At 58.4% G+C, this 17,680-nt stretch overlaps 6 protein-coding genes across 6 annotated transcripts, besides 1 other annotated feature; all 6 read right to left on the bottom strand.

Annotated features, from left to right (window-relative positions):
* Nucleotides 1-494: 494 nt before the first annotated feature.
* On the bottom strand, nt 495-1,916 carry LPMP_231780 (hypothetical protein; the record flags this gene model as incomplete). The annotated part of the gene is made up of 1 exon (XM_010701031.1): nt 495-1,916. The coding sequence occupies one exon, from the start codon at nt 1,914-1,916 to the stop codon at nt 495-497; it is 1,422 nt and encodes a 473-aa protein (XP_010699333.1).
* Nucleotides 1,917-4,102: 2,186 nt separating this feature from the next.
* Nucleotides 4,103-5,020, bottom strand: LPMP_231770 (hypothetical protein; the record flags this gene model as incomplete). Its single annotated transcript, XM_010701030.1, has 1 exon — nt 4,103-5,020. The coding sequence occupies one exon, from the start codon at nt 5,018-5,020 to the stop codon at nt 4,103-4,105; it is 918 nt and encodes a 305-aa protein (XP_010699332.1).
* A 486-nt stretch (nt 5,021-5,506) lies between these two features.
* Nucleotides 5,507-5,776: a repeat region.
* Nucleotides 5,777-6,121: 345 nt separating this feature from the next.
* LPMP_231760 (alanine racemase, putative) lies at nt 6,122-6,859 on the bottom strand (the record flags this gene model as incomplete). The annotated part of the gene is made up of 1 exon (XM_010701029.1): nt 6,122-6,859. The coding sequence occupies one exon, from the start codon at nt 6,857-6,859 to the stop codon at nt 6,122-6,124; it is 738 nt and encodes a 245-aa protein (XP_010699331.1).
* A 665-nt stretch (nt 6,860-7,524) lies between these two features.
* LPMP_231750 (hypothetical protein) lies at nt 7,525-8,217 on the bottom strand (the record flags this gene model as incomplete). Its single annotated transcript, XM_010701028.1, has 1 exon — nt 7,525-8,217. One exon carries the CDS (start codon nt 8,215-8,217, stop codon nt 7,525-7,527), a length of 693 nt encoding a protein of 230 aa, XP_010699330.1.
* Nucleotides 8,218-9,207: 990 nt separating this feature from the next.
* LPMP_231740 (hypothetical protein) lies at nt 9,208-10,782 on the bottom strand (the record flags this gene model as incomplete). The annotated part of the gene is made up of 1 exon (XM_010701027.1): nt 9,208-10,782. The coding sequence occupies one exon, from the start codon at nt 10,780-10,782 to the stop codon at nt 9,208-9,210; it is 1,575 nt and encodes a 524-aa protein (XP_010699329.1).
* Nucleotides 10,783-14,742: 3,960 nt separating this feature from the next.
* Nucleotides 14,743-16,215, bottom strand: LPMP_231730 (hypothetical protein; the record flags this gene model as incomplete). The annotated part of the gene is made up of 1 exon (XM_010701026.1): nt 14,743-16,215. One exon carries the CDS (start codon nt 16,213-16,215, stop codon nt 14,743-14,745), a length of 1,473 nt encoding a protein of 490 aa, XP_010699328.1.
* Between the last annotated feature and the right edge of the window lie 1,465 nt (nt 16,216-17,680).

Here is a 17,680-nt window from a genome sequence, read left to right as displayed (position 1 = left end):
ACAAACACTGTACGAGCAAAAGAGGGGCCGCGCTGCAGCGGTGACGCGTGCCTCTTGCGGGTGCTCTGCGTGCACAGCGTCATGCCTGCATCATTGCAAAGGCACAGGCTGAGGGAGTTGCAGCAGTGCACGACACCAGCGGGGAGAGGTGCGGACGTGATAGTCCCGTGTCCGCACTGTCAAGAGGGTTGATTGCAGGGTCCTCGCTCTCCTTGGCCCTTTGGGCAGCAGGGCTCTTTGATTGCAGAATCGGTGATGCAATTTAGTGAGTAGCACAGCTGTGTGTACTTGATGGGCAGCAGATGGTGCAAAGCAGAAAATGGAGGAAAAGATGCGATGAGGCAAAAAGAAAGCGGCTTAGGCGGAAACGAAGCGATCATGAAGGACGGAAAAGAGGGATGCGCGCCACAGAAGGGCGCGCATCGAGGCACACATAAGTGGAGAAGCGTACAAACACCCACAAACACCTCCACCACCCAATCCAACACGGGGCTCTACGGTGCACTCATTGCACCGCGCCATCCGCTGGAGAGGAGTGTATCGAGCGAGAAGGAGGCGGAGGCGCAGTGCGACACCAGCTGCTGCCGAAGGCGATGCATTTCTGCCTGATACACCCTCTGCTCTTGTAGCCCTTTGCGCATCAGCGGCGCGGGGAGCGGCACGAAGCGCAGCTCTGGAGGCACAATCTCGCGCACGCGCATCGTCCGGTCTGGCATGAAGTATGCCACGAAGTGATGATGGCTCTGCATTGCATGGCGGCATGCTTCGATGCCCGTGTCCTCACCGCTGAGCACGAGTGCGTCGCCGAGGAAGGTGTCGCAGAAGGCGTGCCAGAGCGCGACCGTCGACGCATCCCATGACCAAGGAGACTCGGAAGAAGAGGTCAAGGTGGAGGTGAAGGTGGAAGCAGCCGATGGGTCCAGGGTCAGCACCCATGTGTCACCCAACAAGAGTGATTCGTCTACCTTGTCAGCTTCGAGCACTGCGCGTAGATGCAGTATGGACAAGGTGTCCCGACCACCCCTCTCTACCATCGACACCGCAGTGAACGGAGCATGACGGCGAGTCGTCTCTGCAAGGCGTTGGTGCACCATACCCCTGGCCACAGGTGCCGCGGCAGGCGGCGCACGATCTGCCCTCAGTACGCTGTTGAGAGTATCACACTTGCCAGGGAGGCCCGCGTAATGCCAAACCGTCGCAACAACCGGAAGTGTTTGCAAGCCAAGTTGCAGCCCAAGGCGACGTAAAGAGCGCGCATCGGGTAGCAGAAACAAAGAGAGACTATCCTGCACTGCAGCCTGCAGTTGGCGCGCGCTGAGAGAGCAGCGGTAGACGCGCACGCTGCTTGTCAGCTCGCCGACAGTCACGCACACTGCCTCCCAGTCTACCAGGATACAACGCATCCACTGATGCGGCGAAGCGTCAAGGCGAAGTCCCGACAAACTTTGCGTTGCCTCTGTGTGACTCACGTAGGAGGAGCAGAAGAGGATGAGCTGACGGCGCTGCTGCGAGTCACCCAGAGCTCGCTGAATGTGTGGAAGCACCGATTCCATGCGATTTCCAAATGTAGCTGCGCCGCATGCGTGAATGCGGTGATCCGGCTGGGCATCTGCAAGAGCGCGTAAGCCATTCATCACGCCAATAGCGCCAGAATCGATTGGCTTGTCGGTGGTTGCTGCGCACAACAATGTTGCGAAATACTCTACACGAGTGTGGGTCACAAGATGGACGGTGACAGAAAGCGTAGTGCCACTACCAGAGGAGTGAAGGTGGGAAAGAATCAACAGCTGGCTGCATTGTGTGTGCACGGTGCGCCGCAGCTCCTCATACCCTCTACCGTCCCCTGCGACACGACAATCAAAGAAGAGGCAGACGCGCTTATCCGGCATGGGCGAAGAAACTGGCATGGAGCCCATGGGCACGTGTGCACAAACGTCTTCAAGAAGTGGGCGTGGCGGGCACGGCGACTGCAGGAGCATACCGATGCATGCGCGTGTCTGTGGGCAAACGCCAACTGCCGACGTTTGAGGAATGTATGTGGGTCGTCTGTCCAGTGCAGCACCGCCAGCAGTAGCGCGGAGGATAGTCACAGCGGCAACTCTCTGGTAAAAGTGAGTGTGGCAATCAAGACGAGAGAAGAAACAGAAAGCGGGAGATAGTGAGAACGACAAGGGCGATGAGGAGGAGCACGCAGTGCTTCGATTGGGAGAGCGCGCAACAAGTATAAACGTGAGCAACGCCCAAAGAGAGCATGCGCAGCCCCCTCGACCACCTATTCTTTCAGACTCCAAAATCACCCAGCGACGGCCGCGCAGATGTAGGGAGGCAGGCGCCAAGGGAGGCCTGATCGTCGTCGGGCCCCCTCCCCGCCACCAGGAGTATCGCTCTCCCACCAGGAGCGCGAGGGCAGGGGAGGTGCACATCCTCATCCCCCTTTGCGTCTTTAAGAGCTTCTCTGTGCGCTTCGCTATCTCAGGCACTCTCCAACTCCCCGCACCACTCCCTCACCCCTCCCCCTCCTGCGCTCGCTCGAGAGACCCCACACGAGCCCACCAGCACACGAAAAGGTATGCAGATGCATGAACACACTGCAGAGGGAGAAAAGCGCACACTACCCGCTGCACACGCTTTGGCCGGGGCGCAGCTGCAACTTGCAAATCCCAGCCTGCCAAATCGAGTAGGAATTGAGCTCTCGGGCTGACCGGGGGCAGGCAGGGAGGGGGCGACAGCTAATGAGGGAGAGAGACGGAGAGGGAGAGACAAAGTGAACAGAGAAGTGAAAGAGAGAGCGCAAGAGGAAGGGGAGGGCGCTGAAGACCCAACGCCCGCCAGAGGGAGCCAGACACACGAGCAGCGAGAGAGTAAAGAGCACGCAACAAGGGGGTGGCGGAGGGGGGAGTCAGAGACTGTGCACACAAGCTGGCGTGTGTGTTCAGGGGAAAGGGAGACAGAAAAACCGCCGCAGCAACGGCAGGCGCACACAGGCGAAGTGGAGGTGAGGCGCTGGGCACAAAGAGGGGGAGAACAAAGTGACATGACGAAAAATACCGCACAGAGCGCTGGTGGGGGGAGGGTGGCGTCGCTGAGCTCGTCTGCGCGCCGCTCATATATGCACACAAGTGCGGATGTGGAGAGAAAACACAACTGGCAGTGGTGGGAAGGAACCAAATAATTTTTTGCAGCCGAGTTCACTGCGGAAGTGGGGGAAGGGGCAAATGCGGCGCTAGAGGAGCGAGAGAGGGCAGGCACGTGTGCACAGACATATCCCTTCTTCCCTCACCCCCAACAAGAGGGAGGAGAGAACAATGCCGTCAGGGGGTCTCTCTCACCCCGCCACCGGAGGGACAGCGGTGCACGCAGCCACAGGCACATGTCCGGGGGGCACCTCCGGATGCCTGGTGATTCATTTCAGCATTTTGACTTGCTAGCTCGACTCAGGAAGTACTAGTCAGAGGTTCCGCCTCCAACGCGAGGCGGGTGCGGGCGTGGTCGGCCAGGGGGGTCCAAAGGCGAGTAGCTTAGGCGGGAAAGCAAGCCTTGCGATAGTCAAGGGGACGACAGCAGCAGAGAGAGCCACAGTGGCCCCTAAGATGGCCTCATCGACGGAGTCCGCAACGCCTTGTGCTCACCTTTAACCCCCTGGTTTCCACCATTTCACTTCGTCACTGCAGCCGGAAAGCTCAGCGCTCACACGAGCAGTGAAAAGAAAGCGAAAAGAGAAGATGACAAAACAAACGAATAAGACGCCGCCGCACATGCGACGTGAGTCGCGAAGAGCTACGACGGTGGGACGGCCAACAGTGGGGAGAGGGGGGGTGGAGGAACGACAAACAGCTCAGCCACTGACTGACCTGTTCAAGAGACGCGTTACACAGAGACAGAAAAGTGGTATAGCTCATCACTGTAAGAAGGAAATCAAAATAATGAACAGAGTAGATAAAATAATGCCACCGACGTCGATGCAACAACAGCAAGGTCGATGCCAATAGGCCATCGGCGCACTTCTTTCCTCTACACTTATGGCTAAGGGGAGAGGCTCGACGCTTTCCCACGTGTACCAACAGATGCCGCAGTCTGCAACGCGTTATACAAGTGCCGAACATCAAATGAGCTCAGCTCGGCCACCAGCGTGCAGCTTCTTGTCAACTACATCTTTCATGCGTACCTCCCAGCTGCGGTAGACGTCTGACTGCACAAGGGAATCATGGAGTTCCGCCTCGTTGCAGTTGCCATGGAAAGTGAAAGAGGTGAGGCCTGGGCAGTGCGCGAAAATGGTCGCGTGGATGTGGCGAAGCGGTTCTGCTCCAGTCTGATCATCTAAGCTAATCCGTCTCAGTGATGGCAGCATCGGAGCTTCCTTGTCTGCTGCAAACCCCAAGTTGACAGTCCCGCCCAAGTGATTCTGATCAAGAAGAATCTCTCGCAACGCCGGGAACGGATTGTTAACGGTGTCGTCAGCGACAATGAAGGTCTTCAGTCGGTCACGTTGGAGTGCGACCACCTCAAGGCTCTTACTGGCGCCAATGCACCGCGCCAGTGACAACGGAATGTTGAGTGCCGTCTTGTTGTCCGTGCAGACGAAGCGGCGCAGGCGCGGAAAGCGAACGGCGAGAAGCGGGGGCAACATGTGCAAGTCATTGCCTGAAAGGTTGAGCGACTCGAGAGGCAGCGGTGGGAAGCCGTAGACAGTGTGGCTCGCGGGAGCCATCGTGATGCGTGCCAGTGCCTCCTCAACGTGCGTCTTGGACAAGGGTGCCTCACTCCCCAGAGCGCACGCGCAAGTGAGACAGTTGTGGGAAAGATCCAGACTGACCAGAGTGCTCCAGAGAGAAAGGGCAGTGAATGCAGACGGGACAGGGTCACGGAGAGGGTTGTGGGAAATCGTAATGGTGCGCAGGGTGGAAAGCTTCTTGAGAGCTTTGGTAAGCCTCCGCCAAGACTTGACCTCCTGCTTGTTGAGCGTCAGAATGCCGGTGGAGACGGCGCGGTCATAGCGGTCCTTCGAAGTAGCGCCGCCCATCGTCCTCTACCAATTCGGGGGCTCTTGCACGTGAGGAAGCGCGGGTATGTAGGTGCAGGTGTTATTGATCTTATCAGCCCAAGCAACAACGATCACAAAGCCCTGCAGGAAGACACCACTTCAGCCTCAGGCGTGGAAGCTTTCCAAGTGTAGTCAATTTTCTTCTGCTTTAGCGCTTGTGCGGCACACGCAGAGAGAGAAGAGGAAAAGACTGAGAAGAGAGTCGGTGCGCGGAGGAGGGGAAGGCGGAGGGAAGATGCCATAATGCTTTCTCTCCGCCTCACCCCCCCCCCTCCACACACATCAACGCAAGCTCATGCGTCGCCTCAAGGGACTCTTGGCCAGCCTGCAAAGCAGAACTTGGGCAGCTGCATAGTTGGAGGCACTTTGTCGCGCAGAACAACGCCGTAAGAGGTGTGTACAGCTACATGTGCCTCTCTCCCAGAGTCTCATTTAGTTTTTGTTGTCGACGCAATAACCCCCACAGGGCACCTCAGTGACGGTGGGCATCTCAGGGTCCAGTGCCCATCCTGTGCGGGGAACCCAGGCAGCCCCCTCCCCCTCCCCCTGCCGCTGCCGGCCGACCTCTGGTGGTGGCACACTCAGGCACCTGCGGCGTGGGGAGGTCAGGGCGCTGCATCGCTACGGGTGTTGGTGGCCAGGACGTGGAGGGCGCGGCAGCAGCCCGTGTCTGCCGCTGCTTCGCACCGCACGGTGGGCCTGTGACGCGCCGGCGGAGAGTGAGGCGGAGGAGCGGTGGGCCTCATGTGCTGTGTGTGGCCGAGCACGGGTGGGTTGGACGTGAAAAATATGGTGAATAAACAATGAAAAAATTAAGGAGACTACCGCGGGCGGTGCAGTAAAACGCATCGATGCACACACACTCACCTAAAGGCGCGCATAACCACGCCAACACGTAACGTGCCCGCCGCCCCTTGCGAGAGGGGTGCAGCGGCTGAGCAAAGGACTGACTGCCCCACCTCACCACCCCCTCTCTACGCGCGCGCTTAAGGAGGAAAATGGTGCTTGCCAGCATGGGCCGTTGCCGCTGCTCTGCGCGCGTGTTTGGGAATATAAATGGCGCCTCCCCCTCCATCCCTTTCACTGCTTGGGCGGGTAATAGCGCTGGCCAAAAATTGAGGACCCGACACGCACAGTGGTGGAGCCCATTCGAATGGCGTTTACATAGTCACCGCTCATGCCCATCGACAGCTCCAGATCTTCCGGCGCCACCTGGACCGCCTGCGCCACCTCCTCTCGACACTTGGTGAGACACTCAAAGTTCTCTGGTCGGCTCGTGTAGTCAGGCATGCCGATCGTCATGAGTCCCTTGAGCTGCAGCAGCGGACACTCCCCGACAATGTACTTGGCGAGTGCCACGGTTGCCTCTCCAGGCTCCGTTCCGCTCTTCGTCTCCTCGCCACTGGTGTTTACCTGAATATACACCTCCAGGGACCGTCCGCTACGGTACTTCTTGCACCCCTCATTCACCTTGTTCGCCAATTTCTCAGAGTCTATGGTCTGAATCACGTGCAAATTGGGCACACCTTCCAGCAGCTCCCTCACCTTGTTGCTCTGCAGGTGACCAATAAAGTGCCACACTGTGTCCCCGGGCAGTTCCCTGGCCTTCTCCTCAAGCTCCTGCACATAGTTCTCGCCGAACACGCGCTGCCCCAGGTTGTATAGGCTGAGAAGGCATGCAGGTGACTTTGTCTTGCCCACCGTAATCAACGTGACTCGACGATTGCCGCTCTCCTGCGCCACTGTGTCACACACTGCCTTGTAGTTGCGAGCGAGGGCCTCGGCGGTAGGCTCGCTGGCGATATCGTAGCGAGACATGGCGCGACGCAGGAGAAAAGAGCGAGTGCGAAATCGCAACGTTTTCGCTGCTCTTCCTCGACTGCTGCCGATGATGGTCGACGGAAGACGTGAAGAGAACGAACTTCAGGGCAGAGTAGCCGAAAGCGAAGGTGGGAAGAACAACGCGCGTGGCAGAAGACAGCGTCAGCCTGAACAGCACCAGGTGAGTAGACGGAATAGATCGAGGAGGTGCTAATGAGCGCGTGTGCGTATGTGATACAGCGCACAGGAGTGCAGTCGATAAACAGCCGCAGAAATGAAGAACAAACGAGAAGGCAGAGAGAGGGGGGAGGGACAGCGAAGGTGAGGGCGAGAGGAAAGGGGGCGATGGCCACAGACAGAGACAAGCACACTAACACAATGCACGAGCATACGTCCTCCGCTACAGTCGAGTAGGGGGCCACATGCGACAATGACTTCAACAGTTAATTCAACATGTTCCATGAGGTGCCACATCACGGCGTTGGAAACGGTACCGCGAGAGCCTCTTCTAAGCACACGCGACTCCAGGAGGCAGTGGCTCATTTCTTCTCAAGCTGTGATAAGAAGGACTTCGCGCCGTATGCACGCAGACCGGCACGCATACAGGCTATTAAAGAAACTGCAAAGATGGCGCACCGGCCCACCTGGCACGTTACGAGACTTCACTCTCTTGAGGAGGCTGAAGACTCTCTCCAAGCGCTGTTGCCATCCTCAGTGCGCGTTCTCTTTGCCGACGGCTCCGCGTCACTCTCCGATTCCTCTTCAGCTTCGCCGCCGCTGCTGCCGGAGGATGTCGTCTGGCTTGCCCCCTCTTTGCTTTCTCCATCGCTGCTTTCCTCGTACTCCTCATCGCTATCCGACTCGTCCGAGTCTTCGACCACAACCTCCGTCCCGTCGCGCGTACGCGAGTTGAGTGCGATCAGATTCGGAAAGGCCCCGAAAACAGAGGCAAAGTGTGCAGGGGTGTCGACGTCATTGTCGGCCACGTCGAGCACCTCCAAATTCGGAAAGCTCTGCGCCAGCCGGCTCACCTCCTCCAAGGAGGAAACTTGATTGTTAGGCATGAGCAGACGAGCGAGCGACGGCACAGCCGGTGGCGGTGAAGCAATTGCAACGGCGTTGTCACTGACATCTAGGAGACGAAGTTCCTGAAGCTGGCTGAGGCCAAGCATGTCGAGACTCACAAGCTTCGGCTTCATAGAGATCAGCAGAAGGTGAGTGAGGTGGGTGTAGGGAGACCATAGCTCTGGGAGCACCGGCACGCCGCTGAGAGAGAGCTGCGTGACCTCCTCGGCGGGCCGCCCTGCCACCTGCCTCTGAACTCGGAAGGAAGCCGTTTTCCTCAGTATCTCCATGCTTGCCTGCGTGTGTATGCGAAGTGCGGCAACCGTAGTTGTCTCTGCTGCTTTAGTGGCGTGGGTAGACGAGTCTGGAACGACAGAGGATGGAGATGCTCGAAGACGATGGCTGTAGGAGCTCGTGAGTCTGTCATGGCGTGAGCCGGGAGGGGGGAGACTGGAAGAGAGAAGGAAAAGCGTAGGGCACAAGAGGTGTTGGGGCGAAGGAAAGAGGACTACTGGAGAGATGGGAGGGAAAGGCAGGTGGTGTCCTCTGCCGATACCTCGCACAAAACAGTGAGGAGCACCTGTTGAGTCGCTGCCGGTCAGCTCACAGAAAGATGCGCACGTGGTGACAGGCGGAGCAAATCATTGACGCGGAGGAAAACAATGTAAAAAGGCAACGGCAAAGCCTCCAAAGCCGCCCGTCTTTGCTACTGCCTGCCGCAACCACGCGCCCTTCGGTCAGTTGGCGCACTGTGGACTTCCGTGCCTGAGGCTGCGTACGTGGGGTGCAGAGGAGAGGGCACCCAAAAAAAAAGTGAGCGCCCAATAGGGTGAGGAGAAGACGGTAGAACGGAGGGACAGCGGGTCTGCACAGGGGCCTCTGCGCGTGTGATGTATAAGTAGAAGTGCCGAGAGAGCCACATTCCGCAAGCGCACATGAGCAATGTAGCTGCAATGGAGAGATGCAAAGAAGGAGCGCAACTCAGCACGGCAGCGACCCCACCAGCACACAAAGGGCTGCAACGTTGTCATCGCTGAAAATAGAAGGGGGAGTGAGGGGAGGGACAGTGTGCACAAGCAAAGCACCGTGAGCCGATGATAGCGAGTTGGCCACGGAAAGCTAACCGGAAGAGGAAAAAGAGGGGTAGGAAGGGGCAACGGGCAGGGAAGTGGCGGCCACACAAGTCACCCCAGAGACGCGTTGCAGCAGCCCTGGGTGCACAACTGCGGCGCACAGGCCGCAGTACACAACAAGGAGCAGCCCACCCGCAGAGCACGCTGCTACGCCGCCACCTCCGCCTTCTCCAACATCCACTCACGCGCGAGAAGGACCTCAGCCTTGGCGGATATGGCGTCGGGGGACATGGACTTCCAGTCGACGCTGTCCACCGGCTCCGCAACGTGCACGCTGCGCAGTTGCTCAAGGACAACGATGTGCGGCACTCCAGACGGCAAACGAGTCTTCCCAAATTCGTGAAAGATGCGCACCTCTCGCATCCAAATCGCGTGGCTGTCCACGCGCACAAAGTGGCGGAAGAGAAGAAAGAAAGCGGGGCTCATGACGCGGTACTTGACGCTGCTTGTCACCATGCCGTGATCGTGCAAGTCGTCTTCCATCATGTCAAAATCGCCGTAGAAGAGAATGGGGAGGCTCGTATCCTTTAAGAGGTCCCAGTTGATTCCAGGTGCGTCCGCAGCGTCCTTCGGGCGCGCTACGAGGCGCACCTGTCCAGGAACGAGGCCGCAGAAGTCATTGCGCCACGCCCAGTCAACCTTTGGGTCGTACTTCTCGAAGTTGAACGAGGCCCAGCCCGCCGAGACCGGGATGCAGAGCTGCGGCTGTACCAGCGTCCTGAACTCCTCCGTGTGGTAGTACTGCGAAGCGCTGCGCATGAGTGCCTCGATGCTGAAGTGCAGCCAGGGGTGCTCCCGGTCAGACTCTGGGCTCACCGAGAGCGTGTTGCTATGAAAGGCAATCTCCGGCAGCGCCGAGATGCCGAGTGAGTCCTGCAGGTGCTGAGCCTCGTCCTGCGTCATGATGCGGTCCAGACTTGTGCGAGTGAACTGCCACCCTCCCATACACTTCACGGTGACGTCTGGGTGTTTCGCCTCCACCTTAAAGAAAGGGATGTGCGTCAAAGTCGTGGTAGCCGCCGTTGTTTCCGCTTCAGTGGTCACAGGCACAGGCTGCGGGGCCGCCTCGGCATCGCCGCGCAGCTGCAATGACTTCTCGCCGCCCGCCAGTGCAGAGTAGCCAGGTAGCCCCAGCGCCGGGTTCAGTGCAAGAGCCCTTGCCATGGGGAAGTTAAGGTGCTGCTCGAGCACCGCCGCCACGCGCTCCAGACCCTCCTTGTCCTCCTCCGAAAAGTACCCCAGCTCCGTGCTGTCGACGTCAATCACGGCCACGACGCTGCCGTTCTCAATCAGCACAGGCACTGCGACCTCTGACTTTGACGATGAGTCGCACGCAATATGGCTGGGAAACTCCTCCACGTTGGACACCACCAGCGACTCGCCACTCTCCGCAACAGTGCCGCAAACACCTTTTCCCACGCGAATCTCCGTGCAGGCGGGACGGCCTTGGAAGGGGCCAAGAGCAAGCAGCCCGGGCGCCTGGAAGAGGTAGAAGCCGAACCAATTGACCTTGAGCTTCTCCAGCGCCGCGCCGGGGTTGCAGAACCGGTTCAGCTCGTAAAAGCAGAGCGCCGCGACGTTGCTGAGGCCAATAATCAGGTTTGCCTGCGGTGTGAAGCGCTTGCTCATGCCATCCACCAGCACCTCCACCTGCTTCACCAGCCAATCGTACAACTCCTTCTTGGAGGTGAAGATGGGCGCAGGGAGTATCTCGAGCGTCATGGCCTGTGTTTGGAGAAGGGGAGGGAGTAACGCCAGCGATGCGCCTCGCCAGTCAGAGCCGACTTAGAGAGGAGTAGTATTCGTACGAGTTGATGAATAAGCACGACACAGCTGTCTTTGGCGGGGCGTACGACTATGTGTGAGATGCGTGCTCTGCAGCGTGTGTGTGCGCCCCATCTCCGCAGGGAGAGTTTGTGGGCTCGCATGCACAAGCGCATAGGGGAGTTGTGGAGGTCCACAGCGTGGAGGGGAGGCGAAAGAGCGAAGACAAGAGGCGAGTCAACAACAGTGAAATCAAAGCGCATAGAGGCATACGTGAAGTATGAAGAAGAAACACAGGCAGGCGAGAAGACGGCAGTGACGAAGCGCGCGGCAGTACTGGTGAATGGGATGATGGCGTCCTTGGACCATCTGGGCCTTGATGGTGGCTCGCTAAACGGCCGTCCATCTCTGTCCCTCAATCAGTGCTCACAGCCTGGCAGCACGCAATCACGCCGCCCGCAAGCCACACCACTTCTGACACAGTCATCAAGAGTACTCGACAGCTGCAAGAGAGAGAAGGAAACAGCGGTGGGCCGGTAGGTGAAGAAGTCGGAGGCGTGCAGTGGAGCAATTATGGTGGAGTTGGTTTGCTTCAGCGAGAGCACAACGACAACAACTCGTAAGGCAACAACGACAGGAGACAGCCTTGAGGGCTCTGTCAGTAGCACTTGGCAAAGTATGTATGAGTGGGTGGGGGTAAAAAACAAAAACGTTCGATGCAATCGGCAGCGGCGGAGGGTTCTCGAGTTGGAGGGAGGAGGAGGATTAGGCAGAGTTCAACACTGAAAAGGCCACCTAGGGGCACACACGCAGATACGCAGGTGCACGAATAAGAAGAGCGACGCGGAAAGAAACGAAGAATGAGGATATGAAGAGGGGGAGGAGGAGGCTAGGGCGAGAAGCGAAATGTGTAGCATCAATAGTAAGGGAAGGGAACTCGAGAGAGGCGAGTGGATGCGTGCGGCTGCAGCCACACGAGGACGGCATCAAGGGAAAACAACTTGAGTCCGTGGCGAAGACAATGAATAAAGTGAAAGTGGTCAGTGGGAGTCGCACGCAGAGAGAGGCCATGTAAAGGGGCAGTGACACAGAGAGAGGGAAGATTCCCCGGGAGGGGCTACAGGGGGGGGAGAGAAGGGAGAGGGGGAAGATGGGAGCAGTGTTGACGCCGACGGCGTACTCTCCTTTATTTCCGCCACCACCCGCCTCTTAGCCCTCAGGCCCGCAAGCGCAACTTCTGCTGCCTAACCTGGACGTCTTTCGCTAGTTCCTTTGGTCCTTAGCTCTGCACTCTGCCGTAAAGGAGAGACGCCCACCACCAGAAGAGTTGGGCACAGGGAGGCAGGCGCAGGTGCAGGCTCGCACGCAGACAGATGTGGGCAACAGCAGAAGAACCGGTTTGTGAAAGATACCCGGCTTTAGCTCAAGCCCATGCGTCTCACCGCCGGCCACATCTCTTGTGAAGGCAGAAAGTGGGATGGAAAACAGAGAGCGGGTGCGCGTGTAAGGAGGAAGGGGATGGGACACACTCTTCGTCTCTTACGAACTTACTGCCTCACTCCCCCTGCCCCACAGACCGTTTCCGAAGCTTGAAGGGAAGGAGGAAGAAAGCGGGGAGGGGGGAGGGGTCGTTGCAGAATGAGGTGCGGTTGCTGTCCCACCCATCCCTTCGCCAAGTCAGCGTATGCCCTCTCTACCTCTACCCTTGTGCGCATATACTAGTAGTACCTTTGCTTGGCAGCAAGCATTTCAGCGATGGGGGAGTAGAAGCGGGAGACCCGGCATGCTTCAGATAGCTGCTCCGCCGGAATGGAGCGTAGGCAACGGCGCACCGAGGTGGCGTAGTCGGCAGCGGGATAGACGCAGCTGCTCCGCTTCTCTGCATCCGTGGTGCATGCGCGAAAGCCGATGACGTACTCCTTGCACATCTCGTTGTTGATTTTGTCCATGTTCATCATCATGCACCCCCATAAGCTCCTCGTGGAGGTGGAGCTGCTGCAGACGAGAGAGAAGTCTTCGCTGCACTGCGCTACCGGACTCATATGAGGCCCCTCTTTGAGCGCGGTCGTGCTGAGCGCTGCGCCACATAAGAAGCAGACGAACAGCAAGGCGGGGACCACGCCCACCAGCAGGGTGCTCCGGCGCATCTTTAGCCCGAATGCGCAAGCCATGACGCAGAGGTGTCTGAGGACCACGAGAGCCACCGAGCTGCTTGTGAGAGTCTGCGCGTGTGTTGGGGTGTTTTTCCGTTATGTGCGAGCGCACTACTGTGCAAGAGTGGAATTGTCGACTGTGGAGTTGCTTGGAGCTGCTCTTGAGGATCTCGCACCATGAGCATGTGCGCAGAGAGAGGGAGAGAGTCATGCGCATGAAGCGGGGACGGGAGTGAAGGGGGTGGGTTGGTCGATGCGCATTGTACGCATCCATCGGGAGAAGAAAAGAGCGTGTGAAAACAGGAGGTGGCAGACGTACGCAGCAGCGGCGAGAGACGCACGAATGATGGGGAAGCGCAGATGGTGCTGGGGGGAATATATGACGGGAGACGTACACGCAATCAGCTCCCAGCACGCTGCATCACCACCACTGTCCTCCTCACCTTGGCAAACACCGTCGAACGGAGGAAAAGGTAGAAGAGAGGCCTGGATGGAGACACCGCGCGGATTGTTGCTCCCTCGTGGGCTGGTACGTGAGCTCTCGAGGCGCTGTCACAGCTAAGCTGCGCATTCCTGTGGGTATGAGAGTGTCACAGGAAAAGGGGGTGTCTGTGCTTGGTTGATTTGGAGCATCCTCATCTCGTCCACCCAACGTCCATGCCAGCTCAGCATCACTTATCAGGCCACTAGTCATGCGAGTTCCTTCACGCATACGAAGATAAAGGAAGTGAAAACGAAAAGTAGTCTACATAAGCACGGACACTGTTGCCGGCGTCAAGCATAACCCACCACCCACGCCGCAGCGTCCGCATCACCGCCCAAGCCTTTCACTGACGGGGCCGCTGCGTACATATCTCACGCATATTCAGCCACAGCAGCACTACAATATGCAGAAAGAGAGCAAACCAAGTCAAGCAAAGGCATACGAAAATCGACCTGTGCGGCGTTGCCTCCTCCTCGCTGCCGCCCCGCCCACCAGCTGGTACTCTACATCACACACACCCGTGGCAGCTGTGCCACCTATACGCGCAGCAGACAAGAGGAAAGAAGGGCGCCTAACGCACAGGCGGCACGAGATGTTCGGTACAGGCGAACACACGCACACAAACATGTGCGCAAGTGACCGGTCTTCAGATCGCCTCGAATGGCCACACCACCGTAGCAAGAAGAGAGTGCCCCTTCTTATCACCATCATCACCGCCAATCCAGTCCTTCACACGTACAAAGCAAACAATGGAGTCAGCTGCATTCTCTCGTGTGTGTGCCGCCGTATCTTGAGTCTCTGCCATCAGTGAAGAAGAGGAGCATCGAGGAGAGCCAAGATCAGCACGAGTGCAAAGAAGGGGGGCAAAGGAGAGGAATTGCGCGGTAGGCGATGCGTGTGCATGGAAGGACGAGGATGCTGAGAAAGAGAAAAGGGTCCAGCTGAAGATCGGTAAACGCGTAGGGAATAGGGAAGGCAGGAGAGGTAAAGGGCTGCGGACAGACTCGATGGGAGAGAGGGCAGAGGAGGGGTGTGATTACCAAAAGAGAAGAAAACCCACCTTGACCACATACAACTGCGCCTCACTCACCACGCACCCGATCTGCTCTCCTCGTTTTGCTCCCCATAGGTCCCTCTCACCTGCCTATCGTCGCCTCATTCCTTCCTACCCACCCCCCTCCCCTCCCACGCGCACCTTCCCTCTCTCTCGCACACAGGCACACGCAGTCCGATGGAGCGCAGCTTACGTGCGCTGCACTGTCGTAGTGTGGTGGTGCGGGTCTAGAAGATCTGGTTGCGAGATTTCTTCGGCAACAGCGGCACGTTACGGTAGCGCTCCGGCTTTGCTGCTTCTAGGTTCGCCATCTCCCGCGCAATTCGCTCCTCGTACTGCTTCTCCAAAGCTTGCTCATCTGTCAGCTCAGTGCGCCTGGCCAGCCGTGCGGCTTCCTTCTCCACCATGCGCTGCTGAATCTGCCACTCAAGGTACTGCTGCGTCTCCTTCAGCAGCGTCATGCGCCGCGCTCGCTCCGCAGCGTCGATGTCGCGATCCTTCGACAAGGACGCGAGAAACTCCTCGTTCGCCAACTTGCGCAGCATAGCGTCATCTTGAGCCTTTTGACGCTTGTCCAGAATCTGCTGGCGGCGCGCGATGAGAACACTGCGCAGGAGTGCGTCGCGTTTGGCCTGCTCCGCCTCCCACTGTGCCTCACGCTTGCGCCACTGCTTTTCGTTCTCCTCCGCCCAAAGTTTGTCTAATGCGTCCTTGTCACCCTTCTGCTGAGCCATCTGCTGAAGCTCTAGCATGTGCTGCCGCTCCGCCGCCACGCGCCGCTGCTTTTCAGCTCGCTGCTCCTGTTGCTCAGCAGCGAGAGCAGCGAGGGTGGCATCCAGTGCCTCTCTGTCCTCCTTCTTCAACTGCTCATACTCTTGTTGACGTGCACGCTTCAGCTCTTCGTTCATTTCCATCATCTCTTGTGCCAGCTGGCGGTTCTTCTCTTGTCGCTGCAGGCGCTTGCGGGTCTCCTGTGCCTGCTCCTCGTGCAGAAGCCGATAGAACTCTTCGGTGTCACGCGCCGCCTCCTCCTTCTCCATTTCTTTCCGCTGCCGGTTTCCCTCCACCTGCGCTGCGAGGTCCTCGATCATGCGCTGCTTGCGGGTGTACTTGAGCTCAAGGTCGCGCTGCACTCTCTCCGTCGCCACTCGCTGAGCCTCTGCAGCCTGTTGAGCGTAGAACTCATCCTCGGCAGCGTCCTGGCGACGACGCTCTGCGACAGCGTCTATCTGTTCGTACCGTGCGTCGGCCACCTGCATCACCTTGAGTCGGCTCTCCGCCTGGCGCAGGCAGTCAATCTTCGCACGGAAGAGGCGATCGTGGCAGGCGTCTATGTCCACCCGCTTCGCCTCCTCACGCTTGGCACGGAGCTCCTGAGCCTTTCGAATGAGTCGCTCGCGGCGTTGTGCATCGGTCTCCGGTAGGCCTGTCATCATGGATGTGTGCAGCGCGTTCTCACGCGCGAGTAGCTCTGCCAGGCGACGGCGACGAGCGATGAGGACATCGTTGTGTTGCGCCTGTATCACATCCATGTACTCCAGCACCTCCTTCTGCTCATGACGCTCGTTTCCGCGCAGCTCCCACTCGACTGTGTGCTTCTGACGATTCTGAGCTGTCTGTTCTGCTGTAAACTTCTCCATGAAGCTCTCGCGCCGCTGGCGCGCCTCGATGAAGGAGAGGCCAATAAGACCGCGTGGCATGGCAGCGACGGCGAAGAGGGTATCGAGGATGTGGAAGAGCGCGGGACGATGGACCAACACAGGAGCCCAACGAGAGGACAGAGAAGAATTGGATCCGATGGAGTGCGCTTTCAACGGGATGGACAAGAGTGAAGGAGAAGGAAAAAGGCGGAGAAGTCAAAGATGTGATCGCCCCGGTGTGGGCGAGGCGTGTGGTGGGCGCAGTCGGTGGCGCAGAAAGCGCGACGGGTGTGGGTGAATGCGCTGTTGTAGGGGCAGTGGAGTCGCTTGCCTCGTCCTCTGGTGGACTCGTCCGGGGGGGGGGGGGGGGCAGAGAAGGTTCACAACGCAGAGGTGAGAGCGCCGCACGAGTGGAGTTCACGGACACACGCGAATTGTGAAGAGAGAGACGAGGGCAACAGAGAGCATGGCGTGGGCAACGACACAGACGGGTGGGGAAGGAGGAGCGTAGGCGAGAGTGCATGCAGAGGGGGTAAAGCGAGATAGCCGGGAGAACAGGGGGCTCACCAGAAAGGGTGAGGCGGGAGGCGACGGAGAGAGAACTGTGCTGCCAAAGTAGGTGCGAATCCACCTAGGGCCGCGATGGTGCTGGTGGAGAGACGACAACTGCAAAGTGAGTGTGCCGTGAGAGCGGGTGGCATGCGCACGCTCAATGTCTGCTGTGCAATGTCAGGTGCGAGAAGCTCATGGCGTAGAGATGAGAAAGAGGCACACATGGTGATGAGAAGCAGAGAGGCGGGAAAGTTAAACACGATAACGGCGGCACTGCAACGGAGAGTGAAGAAGAGGGAGCGGGCCATGAGAGAGGCAGTGATGCGCAGGTACGCACACGGCATGAGACAGGGAGGGAAAAAGGAGGTGGCGCCCACCTAAGGAAATTTGTGCAGAGACAATGAACTCACGCACACACACACACACACACACGCGAAAGAAAGTGAGAGAGTGTGTGGGCAAAACCATTGCACAGCGACATCAATGTGTGACGGTTTTAGGGTACACACGCGGATAGAGAGGGAAAAAGAATGCGAGGAGGGGAGTACGAGGGAAATGCGGCGAAAGGGTGCGTGCCTGTCCTTCCCTCCCTCGCGAGACTATACACGGCACCTACCACAAGTGATCTACAAGCCACTGAAGGCGCCACAGCGCACGATACACGCCAGCATGAGGAGTCACACGACGCACAAGCCCACGTCTCCACTACCGTGCTGCGCCGTGTCGCAATACGAAGACTACAGCAGGGCTGGTGGCCGGAAGAAACAAATTTGAAGAAAAATACGCACGCAGTCGCCTGGCAGCACGACGGGGGGGGAAGAAGGAGAGTCGCGGCACACCACGCACAGATTGAAGCACCGCGCCAGCGATGCCGAAGCAGACAAATGTCAGCGCCGTATGCCCCTCCAGCGTGTGCGGAACACACGCTACGGCTGCCCTAGTCACCGCATCTGAATCGCTAGGGGTGGGGCGC

This window comes from Leishmania panamensis (genome assembly GCF_000755165.1).
Source record: "Leishmania panamensis strain MHOM/PA/94/PSC-1 chromosome 23 sequence".
Lineage (NCBI taxonomy): Eukaryota > Euglenozoa > Kinetoplastea > Trypanosomatida > Trypanosomatidae > Leishmania > Leishmania panamensis.
Note: the sequence above shows the minus strand (reverse complement) of the source record. Positions and strands in the feature narration are given on the sequence as shown.